General features: G+C 37.9%; 1 protein-coding gene across 3 annotated transcripts; it reads right to left on the reverse strand.

Moving 5' to 3' along the window:
• Window positions 1-12637: 12637 nt before the first annotated feature.
• Window positions 12638-17686, reverse strand: LOC138318867 (clumping factor B-like). Of its 3 annotated transcripts, none has more exons than XM_069261634.1 (5): window positions 17585-17676; window positions 15278-15373; window positions 14628-15025; window positions 13898-13976; window positions 12638-13547 (listed from the first exon to the last, which is right to left on the reverse strand). In XM_069261634.1, exons 3-5 carry the CDS (start codon window positions 15000-15002, stop codon window positions 13411-13413), a joined length of 591 nt encoding a protein of 196 aa, XP_069117735.1. In that variant the 5' UTR covers window positions 15003-15025; window positions 15278-15373; window positions 17585-17676; the 3' UTR covers window positions 12638-13410. The 3 variants fall into 3 exon arrangements, with proteins under 3 accessions (XP_069117735.1, XP_069117734.1, XP_069117732.1); XM_069261633.1 differs by having other exon boundaries at window positions 15214-15373; XM_069261631.1 differs by lacking the exon at window positions 15278-15373 and having other exon boundaries at window positions 17585-17686.
• Between the last annotated feature and the right edge of the window lie 6 nt (window positions 17687-17692).

Consider the following 17692-nt stretch of genomic DNA (forward strand, 5'->3'; position numbering starts at 1 on the left):
AAACATATGTACACATTTTTGTATAGTGTGTAACATACATGACAATGAATTAGCATATTGATGCAATCAATATAGACATACAATCATGCATACACAATACATTTGTACATGTATATATGTACATAATATACATGTGTGTATATATGGAGTTTAAGAGACAAGTGTAATAAGGCTAGATTTTATTAAGACAATTATTATATCTGATTTAAAAACTGGAAACATGAACTTAAAATATTGATAAAAATTAATATTATGATGGTAATATATATTAACTCAAATTACTTGTATACAAGACTCCACAACTGACTTGAACTTCACAAAATTCTTGTTGCAGTTAATGTTAGAGGACTCTATAATTTTTTTATTGAAATTATTGCATATTTTATTAAATTTTATAATAACAGGACCTAATATTGGCTAGTCATCCACAGCAGACTCAAAATTTTGAAGACTTGAGATTATCAAGAAGCAGAGAAATAATACCGGTCTTATATTAACTAGCTGCAATGGCAGATATCTCTAGACAACTTTGTCGTCAGATCTAGGGTTACAATTCTGTCCCATTTACCGTAGTGTTGCAAAACATCTAATGATGAACATGACATAATTAGAGGACTGCAGGTGTCAAGTAAATTTGCAATTGAACTGATTTATGTTATGTAAAAAGCATATCAAAATGCATGACCTACATAATATAATAATGTACATATATTTGAGTTTATCTTGCAGGTGCTTTAGCATGACAAGCACCCGATGACAGCCATATGCATTCCCAGTAATATAATATGCAGTAACCGGTAGTGTGTGTGGAAAATCTACAACTAGGATCTACAACTGTTTATGATCTTGCCACAGATCTTACGCGGCAGCAATATGACTTTATAATTATATTAATAAGTCAAATTTGATAAATAAACATCATTGTATGCTTATGATTGATACCAATGCTAAAACATTTTTGCAAATTGATTTTGAGAATGCTTATTTTAATATGCTGTTCAGAATTCTTAGTGTCCACTTTATGCTACATGTATGTATAGAGGCAATACCACAGATTATATATCAGCAGTAAAAACACTTGTCCGGCGGGCGAGTGGCACACTAAAACTTACTTGCCCAGATCAATTTTCACTCGTCCCTGACAACTGGACAAGTGCTTTTCCGGACCCCTGCAGACTTAATCTGTGGCTTTAATTAGAAGTGTTCTGTAATATTGCAGCAAAGTATCAAGAACTGTTCATTACATATTTAATATGCCTGCATACATTCAGATGGACATGTATCACTAAAGAGCACTACATGTACTGGTAAAATAAAAATATTGTTTTGTTATGTTATGCTTTGTTATTTTATGCAAGTATTTTTGAATAAACATAATTAAACACAGTTCACTTTGGATTTTGATGCAGCAACTAATTCTTTATAGGACAATTAATCCTTAGTTTTTAGTTAGATCATCTGACCTGAATGGTAAGGATGACCTATAGTAGATGTTTAACAATTCACATGGATGTACAATGTATTACCTCCCTTGGTGGTGCATCAATGCATCGTGTACAATTTATTTGTATCTCGATACCTAAAAATAAAAATTGAACATTGGATTATCTCCTTTGGTCAGCGTCAGCCGAAAGTTTGTCTTGGTCAGCGTCAGCCGAAAGTTTGTTAGTAACAAAATTGTGGAATCACATGAAGAGCAAAACACTAAACTTGTGTCAGCGCCTGTCACCTATAAGGCCACTTGCTGGTCTTATTTCAAGTTTCTGTCTATAAAACTCGCGTCTATGTAGTGAGTGTAAGCCAAAAATAAAAATTTCCAGAAATACAACACACAAAATTAGTGTACCAACCTAAAAACACATTTACAACAACACCACGACATTTGAAGTTTCTATCAAAATATCGCGATGCGTATCATATCGTGAACCCTGTAACATGATATGTATTGTAGCGTCAGATAACTCGCGATACACAACACTAACCTATAAGCATCATGCACCTTCTGTCGTTGTGCATAAACTTTTCACTCAAACGACTTCTTCTCAATATCAGAAAGGCCCAGGGTACTGATATTTGGTCTGCGGCATGCTAGAAAGAAGGGCTACCAAGTTTGTTCAAATAATTTACCTTGATTTACATTCAAGGTCACAGGGATCAAAAAACTAAAAAGCTTTAAAGATATGCTGGAATAAAAGGCTTACAAGTTTGTTCAAATAAATGACCTTGACTGCCATCCAATGTCACAGGGGTCAAAAAGGCTATAACTTTAAACAACTTTTTGTGAATAACTAAGAGGCCTAGAGAACTGACATTGGGCTTGGGACATGCTGGAATGAAGGGCTACCAGGTTATTCAAATGAATGACCTTGGCCACCATTTAAGGTCACAGGGGTCAAATAGGCTAAAATCTTTTAACAACATCTTGCCAATAGCTAAGAGGCCCGGAGAACTGGTATTGGGCCTGTGACATGCTGGAATGAAGGGCTACAACGTTCAATGACCTTGACTGCCATTTTAGGTCACAGGGGTCAAATAGGCTTAAATATTTAAAAAGACTTGTGAGTAACTAATAGGCCTAGAGACCTGATATTGGGTCTGTGACATGCTGGGATGAAGGGCTACTTAGTTTGTTCAAATGAAAGACCTTGACCTGCATTCAAATTAAAGAGTTCTTTTAAGAGCTTTAATTATTTGCCATTACTATTTTTTTTAAATGTTGTATTGTGCCAATAGTCAGATGCTCATTACGACTCATGATCCTTTTGTTGTTACTTGCATTTAATTTCTTCTCTTGATAATTCTTTTAGTATCTGCCTTTCCTTCTGTAGTTGATCTATACCACTGAGTTCATCCAGAAAGTTTTACATGTAAATTGTAGATATTGCATATAGTTCCTTATCAATGCTATCTGTAAACAACATTTGAAATATAAGCCATGAAACTTGTGAAAAGCAATATCATTATCTGTTATTATACTCCATATAGGGATATTGTGTCAGATTTTACTTCGCTTTTTAATTGAGTCTTAAGGAAAGTTAGCTTGTTTCCCTTGTTATTTTGTAGCAAATAGCTTGTAGCTGTATGTCTCCATGACCTTGTCCTCAAGATCAATAATCAAATAATGTAAATTACACTTTTACTTCTCTCTGGGGAGATTATTTGGATAGGAACACATTTTTTAAGTTGTAGGTTCCATTGATTTTCATTTTTGCTACCATCCCAGGATGGTAGCTATTAGAATCGGTCGCTTTGCCTGCCATGTTGTTGGGATTTCACGTGGTTATAAATGGTCTGTTCACTTTGATTGGCTGGCCAAAATGATTTACGTGTGTTGATTGGTTACTTGTTGTTGGAAGATTTCATGTGTGTAAGGGGTACCAGTGGGGAAATGATTGCAAACAAATTATCATTAGATAAACCCAGAGAAATCTGAATGTTTTTTCTGGTTGTCGGACATTATTCTCAGTAATCACACAAGGCGTCGCAACACGTACTAAATAGAAACATTGTCGGGAGCGCGTGGAGCATCTATATATAGCCTACTGTTAGCAAGATGATCATGACCTACTTGTAAAAACTGTCTGCTCATGGGAGATGCTGAAACAAAATTAGGCTTTACTTAGGGGATATTTGTGGAACTGTAAGCGCTAAAGTAAAGTACAGTTTTAAACGAAATGTTATGCTTGTTTCTATGCGTATACTATGTATTTCACAAACTTCAAGTACATGTAAATGTATATCAGTACAGTGTATATTTTACGGAAAACTTGTTAGCATAAGGAAAAGGCCCACTACACCTGCTGAACAACTTTATAAAAATAAATAAAGCGTTAAGTTTCATAACACAGGTTATATTATGTTCCTGGCGTCGTCATAATTACAACGCGTTAGTAGACCATTTCTGCGCCACAAGGTAAAAATTCAATTTATTATGTTATAATTGTTTTAAAAAGACTTTTATTTTTTTTGTTTCTGAAAGGTAGCCTAGTGGCCTTTTCATGAATATCATGAAGTTGATAATCTTTTACATTGAATGTGAAAAGCATTTGAATTATCATTCTTCAAAAATGAATTGTCATAAGAACGATGGCAGCTAACTGTGAACAGAACAATTCGTCAAGCTTTCCTATCTTTGCTTCCTTATAAATAATGCTGTATGGTAGCCTTCTTAGCTTTTTGGGAAGCTAAAACTTGTTTTTTATGTCTACTCGTCTGAATACCTACAAATTAACTTTTATCACTTGCCTTAAGCTCTCAGTACTTTCAGTACTTTGATTGTGTATTTGACCCCTATGACCTTGAATGGCAGTCAAGGTCATTCATTTGAACAGACTTGGTAGCTCTTCATTCCGGCATGCTACAGGCCAAATATCAGTACTCTGGGCCTTTCTGTTATTGAGAAGAAGTTAAAGTGTACACGGAATGGTTTGGTATATAAGGCTTGATAAATGCGTCTTTGGATAAAATTTAGAATGGAGAAAGTACGAGTTTCATAGCGATTACAGTATTAGAGATAATGCGACTTTTCTCTAAAACACACCTGAAGCCCCACGCCATTGACCCCGATTCGTGGACCCCTGACCTGTGACGTCACGAGGACAACGGGACCTATTCTACTCGCATAAGATAGAGAGGCGATTTTTGGTGTCTGCCATCTAATATAAACTATCTGTTTGTAAATATCAATTTTGAAGACACAAATACCTGTGTTCATGTGCGATACCTATTTAATATTATCCTTAATCACAGATATGAGTTTGAAAAACGCTTGAAAACAGGGATTTATGCCATGCATACATGTATATTGATGTACCTGTCTTAGATAAATGAACATCTCTATACAATTACTGCATAATTTTACACAATAAAATGTTCATAATAATCCACGTACGTTGTATATCTGCGGTGGTTGGAACCACATATATGTGAATATTATATCAAGGATTCTTGATTATGTTATCCAAAGCCCGACTCGGGTCTTTGAATGTCTACTGGTCAAACCAGCTTAACGGATTTCTGACTTTTTTTTTTTTTTTATAAAACCTGCCCATACGATTAAGTTATGATTCCAAACAGAATTTTTTGCATATATGTAAATGCATCTACATCTGAAATCGATCTATTTGTTTTTTGATGAAATATATTCAGCTTACATATAATACAGTACACTCGACGACTTGTTGATATTTCGCTCAAGTTCATTCATTAGTGTCTTTAATTGAAAAATAAATCATGCACGGGTTAGACGAAAACAATGAGACTGAAGATGTCTATGTGACAAGTCTAATCCAAGAAGCAGATATCAAATACAGAACAAATACAGAACTGTCATTCCGAATAGCCAATGTCGTGCTGCGTTAATCTCTATACCTGTATACTGCAGTAACTAAACCGCGTGGTCAACCGAGACTAATGAGGGGGCTAACCAGATTACGTAAGAAAGGTGTTTAGTGACCTGTCACGCTTTGTTGATTAGCTCGCGTCAGGTGTCAAAAGTAAGATCACAGGTAAGTTAGCGATGGACCATCATGTAATTGTTGTATAATGTAATATTTGTTTACACTTAAAAATCCCTGGTTTACAGTAAAATATACCGTTCTAACATAACATATAACAAGTGTATCAATTACTAGATGTACATTATATATTTCAGAAAGACTCATTATACATTTGTCTTGTTTATATGTTCTGGTTACACGTAAATGTATTTTTATAACAAAAACTACAAAATTATCTACAAATGGCATGTCGAGAAAGAACAATGCAAATATAATGCTCAATGTCAGAATTTTGATATTTCTGATAGTAGATTTCGGATATCCATTTTTTACTCCCCTCCTAATTTATGTCTATGATATCTACGTGTATTGAACTATGAAATACATTTAAAACATTTTCTTTTCGTTATGTTGGTTCTTGAAATCAGAAACATACATACATATATATTTCTGTTGAAATCCATAGGCCTAGAGAGAATTTTTATTTATACAGAAACATATTCAAATGAATAATTATATAACCATCATTTTTCTAATTCGTCCCTTTTTAGATCACATTATGAAAATGGAATATTCCCAAGGTTTGATAATTTAGAAAGTTGTTAAAACAGAGATAAGATCTTTAGTTAAATGTACCAGAACCATAAATAACGTATACATGTTTCCGCTTATCTACATATGTATTTAGCCTGATTTCAGTTGTAATATTTCCTATTATATATGTAATTAGATCGTCAACATAACTGTATACTGTATATATATTTGTAAAATTCTTGTAACCCCATTTCAGGAATACATATATGTCCCCCTTTTTGCTATAACCCCACTACCAAACACCTCACTGCCGTTGTCCTCGTGACGTCACATCTGGTTATTCCTCAAATCAGCGTGAGCGGCCGATTTCCTGATTAGCAGTCGATATACAGGTAAAAATCGAGCACTTCGGAGGGCTGTATCTCGGTACTGAAGCGGCCGATTTTGATGCGGTTTTCAACATTCTTTTCAGGAGATCAAACAGAATAACATATCTAAATATTATTTTCCGTTCCGTGTACACTTTAATTGAATGATGACTATAAGTTATCTTTACCCTTCTGATCAGATGACCTAAAAATGCTGGATTTTGATAATTTCAAGAGGTCCAATGGGCTGAAATTTCCAGGTTAAGGTTTTAGTGTATGTTGTGAAACCAGACCAACTTTACTGATCTCAAACAGCTCTTGTTACTATTTTTAATCCCCACCCTGTTGGGATGTTCAGATATGAGCGATACTCAAGGCCTTTTTTAAAAAAAAAAAAAAAGTTTTTAGGTCATGTGACCGAAGGTCAGGATGACCTATTGTCATCATGTTTCGTCCGTCACGGTGCGCTGTGCAATGTGCGAAAGACTATTTATACAAAAGCCTACTCCTCCTTAACCCTTGAGCGGATTACATCCATATTTGGTGTGAAACATCATTGGGGAAGGACAATAATATTTTATATAAATGAGCCTGGTCCGACCCCTAGGGGCTGAGGGGTGGGGTCCCAAAACGGCAAATTTTCTTAATTTAAGCGGGCTGAGGGATGGGGCCCAAAAAAGGGCAAATTTTCTTAATTTTAGCTTTAAAATCCTACTCCTCCTTCATTCTTGAATTGATTTTATCTATATTTGGTGTAAAATATCATTGGGGAAAGACAATCATATTTCATATAAATTAGCCTGGTCCGACCCCTAGGGGCTAAGGGGTGGAGCCCCAAATGGGCAAATTTTCTTAATTTTAGCTTTAAACTCCTACTCCTCCTTCATCCTTGAATGGATTTCATCTATATTTGGTGTAAAATATCATTGGGGAAGGACAATAGATCTGACCCCTAGGGCAAATTTTCTTAATTTTAGCTGGCCCACTTCCTGTTTTCAGGTTTCGGTCTCCTATCTCAATGACAAGAGGCCCAGAGGGCCTGTATCGCTCACCTGGTTTGTAATGCCAAATAATTTTCTGAATACAGGTTCATTGTTTCTTTTCTGAAGGAATTTTAATATTAACCTCTATATCCCCTATTGGGCCCCACCCCTCCTGCCCCCTGGGGGTCAGAGCCAAAATTTATACAAGTTCTGTTTCCCTTCCACAAAGGATGTTTCTGGCCAAATTTGGTTACATTCCATGTAGAACGCTATGACAAGTAGCGATTTAAAGGATTTACCTCTATTTCCCCTATTGGGCCCCGCCCCTCCTGCCCCCGGGAGTCAGAGCCAAAATTTATACAAGTTCTGTTCACCTTCCCCCTAGGATGTTTGTGGCCAAATTTGGTTACAATCCATGTAGAACGCTATGACAAGTAGCGATTTAAAGGATTTACCTCTATTTCCACTATTGGGCCCCGCCCCTCCTGCCCCAGGGGGGTCAGAGCCAAAATTTATACAAGTTCTGTTCCTCTACCCCCAAGGATGTTTGTGGCCAAATTTTGTTACATTCCATTCAGAACTCTATGACAAGTAGTGATTTAAAGGATTTACCTCTATTTCCCCTATTGGGCCCCGCCCCTCCTGCCCCCGGGGGGTCAGAGCCAAAATTTATACAAGTTCTGTTCCCCTTCCCCCAAGGATGTTTGTGGCCAAATTTGGTTACAATCCATGCAGAACTCTATGACTAGTAGCGATTTAAAGGAAATGTTGACGGACAGACGGACGGACGGACGGACGGACGGACGACGGATGACGGACGACGGACGCCGCGCCATGACATAAGCTCACCAGCCTTCTGGCCAGGTGAGCTTACAAGAGTCCCAGAGGGCCTGTATCGCTCACCTGGTTTGTAACGCCAAGTAATGTTCTGAATACAGGTTCATTGTTTCTTTTCTGAAGGAATTTTATTATTAACCTCTAAATCCCCTATTGGGCCCCACCCCTCCCGCCCCCAGGGAGTCAGAGCCAAAATTTATACAAGTTCTGTTCCCCTTCTTCCAAGGATGTTTATGGCCAAATTTGGTCACAATCCAAACAAAACTCTCGGACAAGAAGTGATTTATAGGATTTATCTCTATTTCCCCTATTGGGCCCCACCCGTCCTGCCCTTGGGGGGCCAGAGTCAAAATTTATACGAGTTCTGTTCCCCTTCCCCCAAGGATGTTTGTGGCCAAATTTGGTTACAATCCATGCAGAACTCTATGACTAGTAGCGATTTAAAGGATTTACCTCTATTTCCACTATTGGGCCCAACCCCTCCTGCCCCCGGGGGGTCACAGCCAAAAGTTATACAAGTTCTGTTCCCCTTCCCCAAAGGATGTCTGTGGCCAAATTTGGTTACATTCCATTCAGAACTCTATGACTAGTAGCGATTTAAAGGATTTACCTCTATTACCCCTATTGGGCCCCGCCCCTCCTGCCCCCGGGGGACCAGAGCCAAAATTTATACAAGTTCTGTACCCCTTCCCCAAAGGATGTTTGTGGCCAAATTTGGTTACATTCCATTCAGAACTCTATGACAAGTAGTGATTTAAAGAATTTACCTCTATTTCCCCTATTGGGCCCCGCCCCTCCTGCCCCTGGGGGATCAGAGCCAAAATTTATACAAGTTCTGTTCCCCTTCCCCCAAGGATGTTTGTGGCCAAATTTGGTTACAATTCATGTAGAGCTCTAGGACAAGTAGAGATTTAAAGGATTTACCTCTATTTCCCCTATTGGGCCCCTGCCCCTCCTGCCCCCAGGGGGTCAGAGCCAAAATTTATACAAGGTCTGTTCCCCCTTCCCCAAGGATGTTTGTGGCCAAATTTGGTTACATTCCATTCAGAACTCTATGACTAGTAGCGATTTAAAGGATTTACCTCTATTTCCCCTATTGGGCCCCGCCCCTCCTGCCCCCGGGGTACCAGAGCCAAAATTTATACAAGTTCTGTTCCCCTTCCCCCAAGGATGTTTGTGGCCAAATTTGGTTACATTCCATTCAGAACTCTATGACTAGTAGCGATTTAAAGGATTTACCTCTATTTCCCCTATTGGGCCCCACCCCTCCCGCCCCCAGGGGGTCAGAGCCAAAATTTATACAAGTTCTGTTCCCCTTCTTCCAAGGATGTTTATGGCCAAATTTGGTCACAATCCAAACAAAACTCTAGGACAAGAAGTGATTTATAGGATTTATCTCTATTTCCCCTATTGGGCCCCACCCGTCCTGCCCTTGGGGGGCCAGAGTCAAAATTTATACGAGTTCTGTTCCCCTTCCCCCAAGGATGTTTGTGGCCAAATTTGGTTACAATCCATGCAGAACTCTATGACTAGTAGCGATTTAAAGGATTTATCTCTATTTCCCCTATTGGGCCCCGCCCCTCCTGCCCCCGGGGGGTCACAGCCAAAATTTATACAAGTTCTGTTCCCCTTCCCAAAGGATGTCTGTGGCCAAATTTGGTTACATTCCATTCAGAACTCTATGACAAGTAGTGATTTAAAGAATTTACCTCTTTTTCCCCTATTGGGCCCCGCACCTCCTGCCCCCTGGGGACCAGAGTCAAAATTTACACAAGGTCTGTTCCCCTTCCCCCAAGGATGTTTGTGGCAGAATTTGGTTACAATTCATGTAGAACTCTATTACAAGTAGCGATTTTAAGGATTTACCTCTATTTCCCCTATTGGGCCCCACCCGTCCTGCCCCCGGGGGACCAGAGCCAAAATTTATACAAGTTCTGTTCCCCTTCCCCAAAGGATATTTGTGGCCAAATTTGGTTACATTCCATTCAGAGCTCTATGACAAGTAGCGATTTAAAGGATTTACCTCTATTACCCATATTGGGCCCCGCCCCTCCTGCCCCCGGGGGGTCAGAGCCAAAATTTATACAAGTTCTGTTCCCCTTCCCCCAAGGATGTTTGTGGCCAAATTTGGTTACATTCCATTCATAACTCTATGACTTGTAGCGATTTAAAGGATTTACCTCTATTTCCCCTATTGGGCTCCGCCCCTCCTGCCCCCGGGGGATCAGAGCCAAAATTTATACAAGTTCTGTTCCCCTTCCCCCAAGGATGTTTGTGGCTAATTTTGGTTACAACCCATGCAGAACTCTAGGACAAGTAGTGATTTAAAGGATTTACCTCTATTACCCCTATTGGGCCCCACCCCTCCTGCCCCTGGGGGACCAGAGCCAAAATTTATACAAGTTCTGTTCCCCTTCCCCCAAGGATGTTTGTGGCCAAATTTGGTTACAATCCATGCAGAACTCTAGGACAAGTAGTGATTTAAAGGATTTACCTCTATTACCCATATTGGGCCCCGCCCCTCCTGCCCCCGGGGGGTCAGAGCCAAAATTTATACAAGTTCTGTTCCCCTTCCCCCAAGGATGTTTGTGGCCAAATTTGGTTACATTCCATTCATAACTCTATGACTTGTAGCGATTTAAAGGATTTACCTCTATTTCCCCTATTGGGCTCCGCCCCTCCTGCCCCTGGGGGACCAGAGCCAAAATTTATACAAGTTCTGTTCCCCCTCCCCCAAGGATGTTTGTGATCAAATTTGGTTACAATCCATGCAGAACTCTAGGACAAGTAGCGATTTATAGGATTTACCTCTATTTCCCCTATTGGGCCCCACCCCTCCTGCCCCGGGGGGGACAGAGCCAAAATTTATACAAGTTCTGTTCCCCTTCCCCCAAGGATGTTTGTGGCCAAATTTGGTTACAATCCATGCAGAACTCTAGGACAAGTAGTGATTTAAAGGAAATGTTGACGGACGGACGGACGGACGGACGGACGGACGGAAGGACGACGGACGCCGCGCCATGACATAAGCTCACCGGCCCTTCAGGCCAGGTGAGCTAAAAATAGGTCTATAGGGGTTTAAGTTGATGCTGAACAACATGCCAACATTTTCGTAAAGATTTTTGGTATTCCAAGATGGCTGCTGGCCCACTTCCTGTTTTCAGGTTTCAGTCTCTGATCTCAAGGAAAATTGGTCTATAGGGGTTTTAATTGATTCAGAAGGGGGAACTTTAGGTGAGGACAATCATATTTTATAAAGGACAGAGCTAAGACCCATGGGGATAGTACGGCGGATGTCCAAAATGGAAACTTTGCTGAAATTTGGCTTTAAAATCTGACTCCTTATATTTATCCGTGAATGGGTTACAACCATATATGGATGAAAGGCTACCAAGATTGTTCAACAAATGACATTTACCTATTTCAGAAACTTACATATTCAACTAAGGGGTTCCTTGTATTGTTTATATTAATCGTTAACCAATACTTTATAGGGACCGCAGAATCAAACCAAAAATAGATTCCTGGAAATCCCCTTTTGGGCACAAGATTTCATAGAGAGGTGAATGTTTCGGAGCCTGCTGATTGGGTATCCAGGGTGCATCAGTTTCAAATGTTTAATGTGTGGGTTGGGCAATACATGTAGATGTAAAATATATAAAGAAATTTTAAAATTCTGTCAAGTGTGTGTCTGACAGGGGGAGGTAATCAATATTAGAATTTCATGAATATTTTGGTCAATTTTTGGTGCGGAATTCAACATAAGATGGCACCCCCCACATAAAAGTTTAGCAAGATGGTAGATCTTTATTTCTTTTTATTTACAGGTATGCGAGATGCCATTCTTCAAAATTAGTGACAGGTGACCAGACTTGAAAACTCCATTTAACCTTGACAGCGGCAAACGTTAATATATCGTATATAGCGAAATCATTTGGTTCTGCGGTCTCTTTATACTGTGACTTTGTTGTTTTGTGCAATGAGTCAGATGACCGTTAAGGCCCATGGGCCTCTTGTTTGTTTTTGTTTAAATGAATAAAATAAACTTTACCTGTTCTGAACCTGCTGCCCCTCAGGCCTACAGGGTCAATCGGACAATTTGTACATTTCTGACCCCATTCCATTGATATATTCTCCAGACTAATATTCGTGATATGCATTTCTTCATTGCTTATCTGAACATCTAAATATAGCATAAACATAACATATGGTCAGTCCAACCTTTCTTGATAATTCTGGTTCTGAAGAGCAACTCAATTGTAGATGGCTTGACAAACATACGATGAATACTATTGGTATGACATAGAATCACCTTGGTCCTCGGACCATTTGAGCTTATGATACAGATAAAAGTTATCAATAATGATACACAGGTAAAGTTAGGTCAGAAAAAGCATGACGGATTATAAGAAAAGGATAACAGTTGTTCTGACGTTTCTGTTTTATTTCACATTGATACATATATACAGTACAATAAAGACATGCATACTCAGTAACAGTTATCCCCAAAAGAAAATGTTTGTTTCCTTAAATAACTATCTCATGCAAGAATTATATGCGACTTATAATGCATCCCGAACAACAGATAAAAGCCTACAACCATATGGTACACTGTATTTTACCAAAGTTCATATTAATAAGTCTTTATCGGTATGCTACCTCAAAACCTCACAACTGTACTGATAATACAGATTTACCATGTTCGAGACAAAATAGGCAACACACACACACACCAGCATCCCTTTAAGCACCCCTCCCCATTTTGGAGGCCTCAGTTTCATTTATATTGACTTCATTACAGACTCTATGTAGATTTCTCTATTTGATTTCTTTTGTAAATTGATTAATGGCTTATATATAATTTCTCTTGTGCAACAATTTTGGGAAAGATAAGCCCAAATTTGGTCCTATTATGTACCCTTTCATTTTTCATTTTTAAACTGCTCTGGACGCTTTTTTGGTGGAAGACTGTACTATAAGCTCAGTCCATCTAATGTCAATTCACAACATCATAACTGAATGAAATATATGGGAGGGAAGTAACTCAATCTTACCACAGACATTAAATAATATGATTTAATTTGAATTCAAAGATTTTCTCTAGCACATAGGACTCCATAAATTGAGTTAAAATTGCAGAATCACAAAGTGCATTACTTAGCAATACAAAGACTGTCCTGCGTGCAAGCATCAGGATGTGTTGTTTTCTTGGAGAGCTGTGAGTTTGTTGTGCCAGTCCTCTTCAGAAATGTTCTTGGCCCAGTCGGGAATGTTGATGGCAGGAAGATGGATAGACGACATAGCAGCCTTCACTTTCTCTGCTTGGCCTGTAAAAGGTAACCAGAAACCTGTACCAAATGGAGGATAAACCTCGAGATGTTGTGAATGTTTTACTATTCAAAATTTCCTGGTATAAAGTACTGAATGATGGGTAGATTTAATGATGGAACACTATTTGTTTAATTCTCTAAAATGAACATTGCTGGTACTAAATTAATGTAAATGCAAGAATGTTACTTATCAATATCAAATGATTTACCAACAGAACATCACTGGTGATAGGCCACATATCAATTGGATTGATGGCAATTCCAAACTGGTTACTAACAGAGCATTACAGGTGATAGGCCATATATCAATTGGATTGATGACAATTCAAAACTGGTCGAAACTCTACCTAGTTCCATCTGCATGGTAGATGGCCTTTGTTTGTTCCACAATAGTTCTTTGGATTCAGGTTTGGGTAAATCCGGTAACTGTAAAACAGAAATAATCTCATATTCATCTGACAAAAGTGAACCTTATAATTATAAGGATGTCCACAATTCTGGTGTGAGTTTTTTTAATCGCCCAATGGTAAAGACAAGCTACACAAGATCTATGCACATTCTCAACAATTATATAATGTTGCGGCAACAGCATCATGACGGCTTGACAACAATGAAATGATATCACAACCTGGCGAGCCTAGTGTTTGACAACTTTTAAAAAATCTTACCCCTTAGCAGAGATGTCTCCTGTCTCATCCCAAAGGGATAAAGAATTCTATTAATTTTGATATCATATTAATCAAAGGCCATATATGAATCCCTACCAAACTTCATAATACCAGGTAACAAGAATCAGGTTTACATTATTTTGGTAGGGTATAGGTTTACCTAATTATAGTTTTACTGATCTATTTGGTGACAACAGTATGATGTAATCAGTTTAACAAGTATTATTACAAAATAGATATTTTTACTGTGTCAAACAAAATCTGGCTATCATATATGACATCTGGAAGCTTTAATTAGTACTATAATTTAGAAAAGATATATTGTACTAGAAAAGATGTATATCAGGCAATTTAAATAATATTTCAATCTAGAACAGATCTGTCTCTGATATCATAATTAGGTATGTACCTTCATATACCCTGCTGCCTGTCCACCTGCAGTTTGATGTAGTACAGCATGATCAAGCTTGTTTAAATGTTCATCTGAATTGTCTTTATCACAGTCAGCAGTAGAGCCTTCAGCACCTGTCACAGCCGAGCTTTCACTGCCCTGACTGGACTCACTCTGGTCCTCAGAGTTCATATCACTAGGTATATCCTCAGGTTCCTGTGGCAACATTTGGTAACCATAGTAACTTTCCCCATCCTCACCTTCACTCTCAGACTCCGAGTTAGCATCGTCAATGACAAATTGAGGACTGGGGATAACCTCTACTCCGTCTCCATCCTCATCTGATGGAGGTCCCTTGTCTGTCTCACCATCCGGCTCAGGCTGGGGAGACATTTTATTTTACTCTCCTGAGGTGTCTGTAAAATTCAAATAATTCAAACATTTCAATCAAGAACCTTGTCCACTTGAACTTGCATGATTTACACACATTATAGTACTGTCCAATTAGAATAATAACTTAGTATCTCGTAATAATGATTTAAATATATTGTTATTATTTTTGGGGCCGCGGTGGCCGAGTGGTTAAGATGTCCCGACATATTACCGCAAGCCCTCCACCTCTGGGATGCGGGTTCGAATCCCATGTGGGGCAGTTGCCAGGTACTGACCGCTGACCGGTGGTTTTTCTCCGGGTACTCCGGCTTTCCTCCACCAACAAACCTGGCACGTCCTTACATGACCCTGGCTGTTAATAGGATGTAAAACTAAACTAACAAACAAAAATTGTTATTATGACTTTGTATGTTTCATTATTACCTAATTATGTCCTATTACGACTTAGACAAATAGTTATGTCATTATAATGACTTGGTTATATAATTGTGTTGTTATTATGACTTAGTATGTTGTTTTAACAACTTAGTATCTTGTAATCACAGCTTAATTACTACATTTTATGTCCTAATTATTACCACTGTTACTTACTGCTGTGTTATATTATGTCCTAATTATTACCACTTATACTGCTGTGTTATATTATGTCCTAATTATTACCACTTACTGCTGTGTTATATTATGTCCTAATTATTACCACTTACTGCTGTGTTATATTATGTCCTAATTATTACCACTTACTGCTGTGTTTATATTATGTCCTAATTATTACCACTTACTGCTGTGTTATATTATGACTACTTATATACTAAGTTGTAATTATAAGACATAGTTAAATTTTTATTACAAAAAGTCGTCGTTATTTACAAGATATTAGGTCAACAACACAATTTTTTTTTCTTTCAATGTGATCCTAAAAAGCCTTCTCTAGGGATGGGTGCAACATTATAGGAAAAATTGGAGCCCTATAAGTACTCATTGTTTTGGATACTATTACAAAGTCCCCCAAAAGACCCCCCCCCCCTCCAGCAACAAATCAAGAATACAGTTGCACAGTGTATGAACATCTTGGGAGAAATTTTTATGTATATTTGTACTTTTAAATTGGAATTCAGGGTCTCCTTAAATGTACATACGGTACCTAATACAAGGCTATTTCAGAGCAATTGATTTGGCAGTGATCATGACTGTATGGCATCCTTGAAATTTTTAGTTAAAACCCCCTTTTACCAATTTTCATTGAATTGCAAACGAAAATTTGAAAACAAGAAGTTAGTCCAGCGATAATCTTTAAAAATTTTTATCATAGTGATCAGCATTCCTGAATATCCCTATATATACCAATTTTCATTGAAATAAGGGACCAAAATTTAAAAACAGGAAGCTGGACCAGCTGCCATCTTGGAAACTCCTTCTTTATATCTTTGTTGACAGGCAAAGGGACCTCCGGATTATAGGCATTTTCCCTTGGCTAACTACTTTTAAGTGTATTCTTTTAACCATGATATTTTTTCATCAACACAAAGTTTATACATTATATCATGGTGTGATGTGAGTAGTTTTCCCAATTGATGTTATTTAATATGATTTTTTACAGCATGAAAATTACCAATTTTACCTAGTTTTTCGAAATTAGACATCTAAAACCGGAAGTGGATTTTGTTTTAATAATAATAAATATATGCAACAAGGTGCAGGATTTACAATAAATTTAATACCTGCCTCTGCCAGGGATCGAACTCGGGACCTCTGGATTACTAGTCTGACACTCAACCGATCGAGCTAAAGAGAGTTCTCTCTAGCCGAGCGATATATTGCGGCCAGTATTGACCAGGGTTACATATATAAGTTAAAATATTATTTTTTTCTTTCCAAAATCGTACTCAAACCATCTGAAAATTACTGAACTTTTATAACATATCAAAGTTATTCTGATTAAGAGTTTATCTAAAAAAAACCTTGGCACATACAGAGGTACATCTGCCGATCGTAAAAATGGTGGAGTTGCCAATCTCTATGTATATATGTTTCTGATTATAATAATAACACTTTTGAAAAATAGACACTATGGATTGCAGTCAAAATATCCACCAAGCGAAGATGCATCACAAGGAATCATGACATCACATTCAAGCCAACAAATGTTGCAAAATCATGGGATTCGCATACGCGGCACATCAGGCCTGCATGGACACAGAAAATCAACGTCCAAATTCGAATCTTTTTAAAAGTTGTGTTTAAATAAAAGTTTTATTATGCTCTAGACAATTATTAGATCATTTACTAGACAGTAGATAGTTCTACTTTAAAGCACGTCCTTTCATTATTTAATAATGTTTTTTTTTTCTTGAGATAGTAAAACCAAAAACAAGCAAGAAGAACTTCGCTCTTCCCATGCCGAGCATGATTCATAATATTATTGAATTATTTACAGTACAGTCAATATGTACTGACTCAGAACTGGAAGATTATTACAGTAGTGAGTATGCAGTCGATAGCTGATTTGTCAGTTACTTGTTAGGTAAAGTTAATGGGATGCTCAATTGTGATGTAAAAGGGTACAGCATATAGCTAGCTATTACTTTTCTTTATCCGCAAGTCCTCTTCTATTATGTGTTAATTATCATCATTCTGGGAGTAGTGGATTGTTGTTTCCGGAAATTGTCCAAGGGAGACAAATCTTTTCGGGT

This window comes from Argopecten irradians, chromosome 3 (genome assembly GCF_041381155.1).
Source record: "Argopecten irradians isolate NY chromosome 3, Ai_NY, whole genome shotgun sequence".
NCBI lineage: Eukaryota > Metazoa > Mollusca > Bivalvia > Pectinida > Pectinidae > Argopecten > Argopecten irradians.

Coding starts and splice junctions, on each gene's coding strand:
- LOC138318867 (XM_069261631.1), bottom strand. CDS start 15,002: ATGTCTCCCCAGCCTGAGCCGGATGGTGAGACAGACAAGGGACCTCCA. Junction 13,977..14,627: donor AGGCAGCAGGGTATATGAAG/GTACATACCTAA, acceptor TCTGTTTTACAG/TTACCGGATTTACCCAAACC. Junction 13,548..13,897: donor TACCATGCAGATGGAACTAG/GTAGAGTTTCGA, acceptor TACCTTTTACAG/GCCAAGCAGAGAAAGTGAAG.